Raw genomic sequence first — 10,538 nt, forward strand, 5'->3', positions numbered from 1 at the left:
AACATCTCAACACCCAACATGAAGACATCACGGTATTTTAACTGTTTTATTATTGAAATAGTTTCATCCTATCCCTTTCAAAAACAAACAAAAACAAACACATTCATTTTCCTCCCCATCCTGGCCCCAACCACTTCTCCTGCCTTTCTGTACTTTATTTCAAACTTCAGTACTCAGTGACCATCCTGTCATTGAGAAGCCTTATCAATCCATTTGTGAAAGAAGTAGCAGGGTAAAGGCAGAAAGCAGCTCTGTCCATGGCTACTGCAGGGCTTTGGCTACTAGCTCATAGGCCAGCTCTATCTCCTCAGCATCTGGACAGGTAGAGGCGAATTCCTCTCTGGCATAAGCATTACGCAGGTATCTTTGCACCCCTCGAAACTCCTCTGGGATAGAAAATCCCCGATATTTCTTACAAACAACCTGATGGGGAAAGAGAAGAGAGATGCAAATACATTATTATTTGGTGCTCAGCACTGATGATGGTGGCCACAGTGAAGGTCCATTGTGTGCCATGTTGACATCTCTTACGGACTCTAAACCTTTAATATCTCTTATAGAATAAATTCCAAACTCTTTGCCCTGAAACTTAAAAGTCACAACCTGACCCCAGTCTCCATCTCAATTTTCCACTGCCCCCTTGCCCAAGCCCTCCATCTATGTCAATGTAGTCCACTCACTTCTACTTTTGCTCAAGTAATTTAATCTACTTTGAATGCCTTCCCTCCTCTCCCTTCCTCCCATTCTTCCTAAGTCCTACCCTTCATTTTGAAGGCCTTGTTAAAGAAGACTTTACTATCAAATCTTTGTCTACCCTATTAAAACAGATCTATTCCCTAAACTTCTCCATCACTAAGTACTTGTAAAATGCCTTACATTATTACCTCTTTGTGTGAATGTGCTATTTGCTCAACGAGATTGCTAGTTCTTTAGCAAAAGACCCCAACTCCTCTCCACCCCCCGTGTTTCATACAACAGTTGTTGCTGCTTAACATATGTGTGCTGATTGATCAAGTTTGGGTTTTTCCTTTAAGAAGGCCACCAATACATTTACAGATTATCATAAAAAGGAATAAACCATTCTTTTTCTTCCACCAGGGGGAGCAGACTGATACTGCAATGGGAAGAATGAGGTTAGACCCCAGATAGAAGTCTCCAGAAGAAAGAGAGATTCCCCATCTGTTTGAGAGAAGGGTAGTCCACAGGGCATCCTTAACAGTAATCACAATGTGTATGTTGAATAGTCAGTCTTAGAACAGGAATCTTTAACCTTTTTTATGTCACAGACCCCTTTAGTAGGTTGGACTCCTTTTCAAAAATGCTTTTAAATGCATAAAATACAAAGGATTGCAAAGGAAAACAATTATATTAATGTAATACCAAAATAAAGATTTGCAAAGCACTTTACATGCTATCTCATTTGATTCTCACAACACTGTAAGTGCTATTATCCCCATTTTACAGATGAGAAAACCAGCTTGAGAAAAGAGATTAAGACTTGCCTGGGGTCACACAGTTTAAAAGTGTCATAGACACGAAGGACCTCTGGGCTAAAGTCTGGGGAGCCAGCTCAAGTGAGCAGAAACCAGAAATGAACATTAAGGGACACTGGGTTGTATACTATTATCAGATATATTGGAAAGTAAGTCACCACTGAGGAGACACCCTGCTGGAGTAGCCATGATAAGGGATGGTAGTCATTATGAATACAGTTGTGTTGAGAGTTCACTAGAGTAGCTACTTAGTTACTTTCTCCTTCCCCTGCCGACCTACCTGTACAATATGGAGCTTGGGCAGTAGATTACAATCAGCCAACGTAAGCTCATCACCATCCAGAAACTTTCTGTGGGAGACACCTTCATCTTCTGCACTTGTCTCATCAATCTCCTCGGGAAGTGGTGATGTCAGATAGTTGTCAAGAACCTTCAGGGCTTTCAACAGCCCCTTCTCCAAGTCTGTTGAAAAATTGGGACCAAAATGGTGGGGAAAACCTCACAGAAAAAATCAGGACAGAAAAGAATGTGGACCAGGAGAAAAAAATGAGGGATTGCTAATCAGAAGAGGCTAGAAAGTAGCACAGAGAATGAAGCAAACAATTAATGGTCCAAAGGACTAATTATGGAATGAACCGTTAAACACGGGGTGGACTAGAAGCAGAAATGGAACCAGAAAGCCTGGGGAAACAATCATGGAGATGGAAAGGGTTCAACTAATGAAAATGGAAGGAAACACAGGAAGCTATAAAAAAGAGGAATTTTATAACACAAGGTTAGGGAGAGAATGTAAATCACTGCTTTCCTCACTTATAAACTATTAGCATCTTTTTCCTTCTTCTATCTTCTGTTTCCCAGCTTCTGTTCTTCCCTGGCATCTAGGTCTTCCTAGTCCCTGATTTTTCCCACCCAGTTCCCACATTCCTACCAGGACCAAGGCCTCTGGCCTTTCAGACTTACTGGCATTGAGTGCAGGGTTTGAATTCTTGATGTAGGCAGAAAATTTGGCGAAGACATCTAGGCCAGCTGTATTGGATTCTGGGTTCTTAGCTGCCAACTTGGGATACCTGAGATCAGGTGGGAGATGGGGCAGTAAGAAAGAGATGTCCTAAGTAATACCCGACAGCCTGTGGGCTGCTCCCATCCCAGACATTTCAGATTCTTACTGCTCTTTTTCTCATTCCCCTGATCCTTGTGGTCTTCCCCAACCCAGGTCACCCATACATACCTAGGGGGACTCAGCACCTCCTCCAAAAACTCTTCAATCTTGTTAGTGTCTGTGTGTACTTCAGTGCCATACAGCAAAAATGGGAGCTGACCTCCAGGACATAGCTTCTGTACTGTCTCTGTTCTCCTGCAGTAGGAACGCAGGCATCAGGGGAATGGGGAGGGGGTTTGGGATTTCAGAAAGTCAGAAATTTAGGATGGGGAAGGAGCTAAAAAAGAGAATGGCAAGGGGAATGGGGAGATCAAGTCTGGGAAAGAGAGAAGACTTGGTAGTAGGAAGTAACCTCCAGGGGAGAAATTCAGCACAGTAAAAGGGTGGGGGAGTGGGGTGAGAAGGAGTAACAAAGAGAAAAGAAAGGAGTGGGTAGAAGCAGGTTCTCACCTCTTGGTGTCTACCGTGGTGACGTTGAAGGTGACACCCTTAAGCCAGAGCACCATGAAAAGTCTTTGGGAGAAGGGGCAGTTTCCAATCTTGGCACCATCACTGCCAGCCTGAAATGTACCCCCCCCCCACAAAAGTCAGAAATGGCTTCTTTATAAGAGCCAGTACAAGGCAGGGCAATGCAAGGTGGGTGTGAGGGACACTGTTTGATATTACTCTTGATAAATATTAATGCCAGAAAAGTCTGTTCTCAGCATTTCGGAATTCTATGATAAGTTGTTATATATGTTATAGCGAAGGCTCAAAACCTCTGGTAGATAGTCATGAGGGAGGGAGGCAGATGTCAGGGTGACATTTTTGAACATTTCCTAGTATCACAGAATATTTCAGCTGGTAGAAACCACAGATATCATTTAGTCCAATCCCTTCATTTTACAGACAAAGAAACGGAGGCTAAATGACCTGTCCAAGGTCATGGAGCTAGAAAGTACTAGAGTTGGGATGAACCCCAGTCTTCTGATTGCAGAATATCTTCTGATACTGAGACCAGTAGTCTTTCCACCCTACGTTGCTTTTATCCAATATAAATACTGTGTTTCATCTGTGACCCAGACTTCACTTGTTGCTCTCCCAACTTAATTGCCTTCTGTCCAAAGACTCCACAATCCCCTATCCTAACAGCACCAAACTCTCCAAAGCAGTACCCTCCACCACTTCTCAGGGAGGAGCCAGGCTGGACCCAGGAGTAGAGGAGTACTATTTCAGGGAGAACACTTAGTTCCTGAATAAAACTTGGGACTTGGAAGGGGTAACGGTCAGAATTATTGGGGGTCAGGAGCAAGACCTGGAAGATAAGAACTGGGTTCCATATACAAAGGAAGGTGTTGAGGACTGTGTTATAAGGAGAAGGTTGTAGGCCTAGTAGCCTTAATTCTGTAGGAAGCAGGGGATGGGAAAAAGAGAGCTGGAACTTGGTGTCCAGTGCCTAAGAGCTTTCTAAAACTCTTTTACTACCATCTATGCAGCTGGGCGTGGAAGGAGGATTCCCAGTTCCGCCCAGGGATGGGTGAATGTAGAGGGGCCACCAAAAGGGGCAGCACCCTCTGATTGGCAAGTGGTGACCTCATCCCCCTGGGGACCCCCCCCCTCTCCACTTGACTGAGGGTGATTCATTTCTTTATGTCTCCGGTCTGAGCCCACTTCCTTCCTGGAGGTGAGGGAAAATGGCATAGTTTCCGAGGCCCTGGTAGCCTAAGACTTATGTATGGTTCTTCTCTTTCACTAAAATCTACATTTCTTTTTTTCAATCACCACATAGGAACTCTTAGTCTCTAGATCTCCCCTGCCAGGGGACATCTAGGTCCCTAGCTTCTTCCTTAGTAATTTCAAGTAGATCTTGGACTAAAAATAGCCCCTGAGGCTGGTGTGAGAGTAAGGAGGTAAGGACCACACCTAAGTCAGCACTTCACTCTTCACTTGGGGGTGAATTAGAGGAAAGAAACAGAAACCAAGTCACAGACCCTAAAGGGGGGAGGGGTTTGCAGGAAGGCAAAGACAAAGAGAGGAAGAGAAGGTGGAAGGAGGGAGAAAAGAGAGGAATGTAAGAAGCAGAAGGAAAGGAAAGAAAAGGGAAGAGATAAGTAACCTACAGGAGGCTGAAAAATGAGAGGGGGTGGGGAAGAGGAGCAGAAAAGAGAGTCTAGCTAAAACTGCAGGAAAAGAGGAAACAGAAAAGAGAAGACCAGACAGGACAGGAAGGGATACAGAAACATGACAGAGAGAAGCTGAGGAGAGAAAGTAGGGAAGACATCCCACCCAACGTAGGGTGGATGGGGAGACAGAGGGTGGGGGGGAGTGAGGAGGGAGATAGATGACTAAGGGAAATAGCCCAAAGTCCAGTCCTCACCTAGATACCTAAACCTTGGACTCTATGGCAGAAAAGTTTCCTTAGATTCCTAAAGCTCTAAGAATCTCTAATAGATCATTTCACAAGGGGGAAAAATGGAAGTGAAGTCCTTCTGATCTCCTCATCTATCACCCTTATTTCTCCCTCTTTTTACTGCCCTATAGCTCAGTCCCTCCTAATCCCTTCACAAGATGATTCCCCTAAATTCTCCAGCAGTCTTATCACTCCTTTCCCTTCACTCCTTGATTCCCAAAATTGCTGTCATGCCTCAGTGGGTTACCCATTCCTCCTTTCTGTTTCTCCCAGATTTTTCTCCTCCCCAAGCTTATCTCCCATCAATCCCTCTTCTCTACTCAGTCTGATTCTCGTTTTCTCCAACCTTTCCCAAGCCTAGAGCCCCCTCTTCTTCCTTACCTAAGAATGACCCTTATGCCACCACTTTTTTCCTTACTTTTTACCCACCCCCGGCCTCACTCTTACACGCCCACTCCCACCCCACCGCCCCATCCCCACAACCCCTCATATCTTTTCTGATCTCTAACCTTTGGGGACTGTGGAGGGCAGGGGAGGAATTCTTCCCCAGACAGTTGAAAGTCCTCTTCCCAATCCCCTGTCACCCCATATTGCACCTCTGTCCTCGGAACCCAGATTTGTTCTGCATGTCCCATCATCCAGGCTTTCTCAACTCTCTTTCACTCTCAGGCTTTCCCTTTCTCACACATCTGAAAATCTCCACTTTTACAAACTTTCTTCTGTTGCTGAAGAGTCAGAGAGACTCCAAGCTCTGGTGCCACTTTCCATTTGCCACCCCACCCCTCAAAAAACCCCAGCCCTTGAGGCTCCCTGCCGGAGGTCAGCCCAGACTGGGATTGGAAGGAAAAGAGAGTAAAGGGACCTGGGGCGGGGGAGTTGAAGGGAATGAGAAAGGACAAAGTTGAATTTCTTGATGTGTGTGAAGAATAGAAGGTGTTCTTACCTTGACGAACAACTCGACCTGTGCTTGCTCCTCAGCCATGGCTGCAACTGGGACCAGGAAGCAGCAGGCGCTGGGGGAACTGGGAGGGGCCGAGGCTGGAGGGAAGGTGGGTTGTGGAGCTTTTCCCCCAAATGTCCTGGGACTCCCCCTCTTAGCTCACCAGGCAAGACACATATATATATACACACAAACACACATACATACACACACACACACTTAGCCACACCAGCTTGGTCCAGATCCTCCCCCACCCCCCATTCACCCCCAGCTCCTCCTCTACCTTTTCCCCCGCCCAGGCTAGAGCTAAGAGCTGATGACTCACCAACCAACCCCGCCCAGAAGAAGAGGGGAGGATTCCTGAATCCTGGAAATGGGGAGTCTGGGCAATCTAGCTCCCAGAGAGAGTCCTGGTTAGGGGAAGGAGAGAGTGGAACTAGGTACTTGGAGTCCCTTCGTTTCTCTGATCTCAACCCTAGAGCCCTTTCTTCTTGTCTCATTTCTGGGATTGTTGAAAAGGAGAAAAGTCCTATTTTTTCCCTACTCCACATGTGTAACCTGACACCTTGAATTAGGGAGACTTGGAGAACCAGGGAAGGGGTGTCTTAGGAAGCAAAAGGGGAGCGTCTCTCCACCATATCCCTACACCTGTCTTCTCGCTAGGTGACTGGAATTGTAGTCTGGGTCATAGAAGTTAGAACAAAATACAGGGCTGGGGTGGGGAGTAGACTGGCAGAAAGGTCAAGTGTGCTGAATGTGATGGAAACAATCGGTCCTGTGTGTAGAGGGGATCAGGAGGGAGAGCCAATCCCCATCCATGGGGAAAGATCTCTCAGAACTCTCATCCTGTCCATTCCTTCTAACCACTGATCCAGTATGTTGACTGGTTGCCCAGGGAGAAAGGATGATGGAATGGGTAGGGCACATAATTACTTGAGTTATAAAAATGTACCTGAACCCTGAGGTTTGCTTTACTAATCACACACTGAGTTAAAGCAAAAATCAGACAAAGTGAGAAAAACTAACAGTGAAGAACTTCAGAGAGACTTCTTTCCATTAACCTATACTAATGTGAACTTAGGGATAGGGGTGGGAGGGTGATGGTTAAGTTTTCATCCTCCTGAAATCCAGTATTTCACAGTGTTTCCTCAGAACCTGTGTTCCCTGCTACCATCCCTGGACCCCAGATCTTGGACCTCCCTTCTCTCCTGCTACTTTCCTAATATTAACCCTGTCATTCTATTTCTTTTCATCAACCAAAGCCTATACTTCCTAAGTGGAGAGGCTCACTCCAGGGAGAAAAAGAAAGGGTCAGAAGAAGCAGAAGCAGAGGAAACCTCAAACGCAAGGAGAAATGAGGATGTACCATGAGAGAAACTAACAGTTGGTGGCTTCCTCTCTGGTTTAAAGATGTCCTTCCCCTGTTCTCCCTCTGCCTGGAGAGCACTAGCACCCTTTCACTAGCTAGAGAGAATGTGCCCTGGATTGGAATGTTCTAAATTACAGGAACAGGGACCAACCAAACTGTTTGAGAGTGTGTTTTAGGCTGCTTGTGGATGATTCCCAAAGCTTGTCCCTCTTTCCCATGAAGAAGGTGGAATCAGGTATTCTTTACATTTAGGTATTTGGCCTCAAATAGATGACCCCTGTTAGGGGCAGTGAGGGAGTGGCAAAGGAATGGGGTGCCATACTGGGCTAAAACAGGTCCAGCAGCCTCTTCCATTTCCCTGTCCCCATTCCAGCCTCCCCCACCCCTAACTATCAAAGCAGCTTTAGCTGTCTTTATCATCAATATTGTCTTTGGCCTGAAGCCTTGGCCTACTAAACTTCTCCCTGTCTGTCAAGCAACTGCCCCGCCTCTCCCTCATCCCCACCCCACCCCCCCCCTTCACAACATTCATCCAAGTCTCATGAATTTGAGGGCAGGAGGCTTTACATCTGAAATATGCCATCAGGGACAAATCTCATTTCCCACCTTTATGGACACATTTCTTCCCTTTTTCCTTATTTCTCCTCTCTCTCTCTGTGCCTCTGTTTCTGTCACTCTGTCCATGTCTCTGTTTCTGTCTCTTTCCCTCTGTCTCTCTCTGTCACATACACAGAGACACAGAGACAGATTCAGACAGACAGGCACACACTCCTTGAGTACACATTCAAAAAGCTTTTCTTCCTTTTCCTTCCCCAATCTTCTCCTAGTTTCTACATCTTCGCCTCTCTTTACCTTCATCTGAATTACTCTGCCAAGGTGTGGCCCTCTGCCCATCCCCCTGATCTGAAGCTCCCTAGCTCTGGTGCCCTCCTCCCACAAGTTTCCACGTTGTTACTACTGCTCCATAACTACTCCAAGGTAACCATTAACGCAACTCAAGTCTCCTCACTCCCACCCCTCTCCCCGAAAGAGGATTTTCCAGCCACTAGTCTTTTCCTTTACTCATGCCAAGTTACCCAAATCCTCACACTCTCCCTAATTCCCATTCCTTCAGTGCTCATTCCTGTCAACTATATTCTTTTTCAAATTAATTAGTATCTTTTGTTTTTGCACCACCAAAATTTCTTACAGTACCCCTCACCACTCCCCCATATAAGCTACCCCATATAACAAATAATATTTTTGAAATAAAGAGAAAAAAGAGACAAAAAAAATCAACAGAACTGACAATATAGTGAGAAGATATGAAGACATACGCTTGTTCTTTGCAATTTTGCAATATTCACTTTTGAGTGTTTTTTTCTCCATTTCTATTGTTGTGGTCGTTACGTATATTGCTTTCTCAGATCTGCTTACATCACTCTTCATCAGATCATCCACTCTTTTGACTATCTACAAGTTGACATAACATAGAAAAGACGAAGGGGACTTTGGGAGGTGTATAACCAGAAGTGTGCTGATACATATTTAACAACCAGCTTTCAAAAATGCACTGGGTATAATCCGCATTATGAACATCTTCTCCTTCCCTTTTTTAAGTCAACGTAGTCAATAATACATCCAATAAAGTCATAAATTTAAATCAATAATTAAAAGAATAAATCAAAACAATAAAGGATTATATCATTTATAAATTTCTAAGGCTTAAAATTCACACTAAAAATTAACAATCAGCTCTTCCCAGCATCGTCTAGCTCTAGCACACTAGTGTACTCCACTCAGGGTAAGCATTTTGAAAAGGACTATCTGGGAGGAATGAAAGGGGTCTTCTTGGGGGAATGGAGAAGTGAGCCCAATTTACAGCTTAGCTTTAAGATTGGTTTCCAGGGAAGAGATGTGGGGCATGTGCTTTCTATTGGAAAGTGACATTATATGAGTGGTAAAAAATGGGGAACTTGAAGCAGGCATTTATCTTTATAGCCCATCTCACCTTATCTGTCAGAGGGGGATAATTTTACTTTTGGAATATTTTTGGAATTTAGCTGCCATCTATAAAGACCAAGTTTGACTCTTAAGCAGAGAAAATGTTCTTCCCTCCCTTCTTCAAGGAGTTTGGGAATATTGGCTATAGCATTAGATTTGGTTGAGGAGCGAGTTAGTTTTGCAGAACTGCCTTTTTAAATAAATATTTCTTTGAAGTTCAATGAAAGAAGAAATTTCTTCTTTCCTACAAGGGATAGTTCTTGGGCTAGAGTTGAGGAGAGGGATATATTTGGACATGATAATAAAAAGAACGACAAACTCATTTCTAAAGTAAAATTAATATAGTTATAATAAAAAAAACCAAAATCACACACCTTTTTGTTTCTATTATTGTCCTTTATTTTTATTCCATTATGTTTATTTTTTTAATTAAGAAGCATTTATTTTTTTTTTCTCCTCCCTGGAAAAAACAAAAACCTTGTAACAAATATAGTCAAGCAAAAAAAAAAATTCCCAGATCCCAATATGTAGGTCTCATGCCGAGCACCTTGAGTCTATGCTCCCTTTGTCAAGAGGCAGGGAATTCCTTCCAACACGTCATTCTTCACTGAGGCTCTGAAATTGGAGTTAGTCACTGCTTTGATCAGTTGTTTATTTTTGCAGGACTGCCCTCTTACAGGGTTCTCCTGGTCCTGCTCCCTTTGCTCTGCATCAGTGCATACAAATCTTCCCACTTTCTCCACTGCTTCTTACCCAACAATAATTCTTATACCACAATTTGCTCAGCCATCCCCCAGGGGATGGGCACTGCCTTAGTTCACAATTCTTTTTTGCCCATAGAAATCCTTTTCTTCTTTATATGATCTTTGGGGCACTGGTCTTATAATGGTATTGGCTGGGTCAAAGAGTAAGCCCAGGTTTGTGATTTTGGAGGGGGCATAAAAAGACACACACCTGGTTTTGCTTTTTAGGTCTGCTGAGCAGATTTTAAAATAAAGCCAGGAATTTTATTTTATGCACTCGCCCACTCACTTATTCATTAGCTTATAAGTTAATTGATAGGTAATGTTTAATTATTTGCCACATAGGGTCTTCCTCCTTTCCCAGAAGCCCCTGCCCCTTTAAGAATCTCCCCAGCTCTCAGATAACTCCTGAATATATCTCCTAGCTACTCCCCTCCCCCACCCCAACTCGAAAAGGCGGGA

At 44.2% G+C, this 10,538-nt stretch overlaps 1 protein-coding gene across 1 annotated transcript; it reads right to left on the bottom strand.

Annotated features, from left to right (window-relative positions):
• Positions 1-32: 32 nt before the first annotated feature.
• CLIC1 (chloride intracellular channel 1) lies at positions 33-6,307 on the bottom strand. Its single transcript, XM_072637544.1, has 6 exons — positions 5,985-6,307; positions 3,103-3,212; positions 2,722-2,847; positions 2,454-2,560; positions 1,774-1,955; positions 33-423 (listed from the first exon to the last, which is right to left on the bottom strand). The coding sequence occupies exons 1-6, from the start codon at positions 6,021-6,023 to the stop codon at positions 262-264; spliced, it is 726 nt and encodes a 241-aa protein (XP_072493645.1). The 5' UTR covers positions 6,024-6,307; the 3' UTR covers positions 33-261.
• Between the last annotated feature and the right edge of the window lie 4,231 nt (positions 6,308-10,538).

This window comes from Notamacropus eugenii, chromosome 2 (genome assembly GCF_028372415.1).
Source record: "Notamacropus eugenii isolate mMacEug1 chromosome 2, mMacEug1.pri_v2, whole genome shotgun sequence".
NCBI lineage: Eukaryota > Metazoa > Chordata > Mammalia > Diprotodontia > Macropodidae > Notamacropus > Notamacropus eugenii.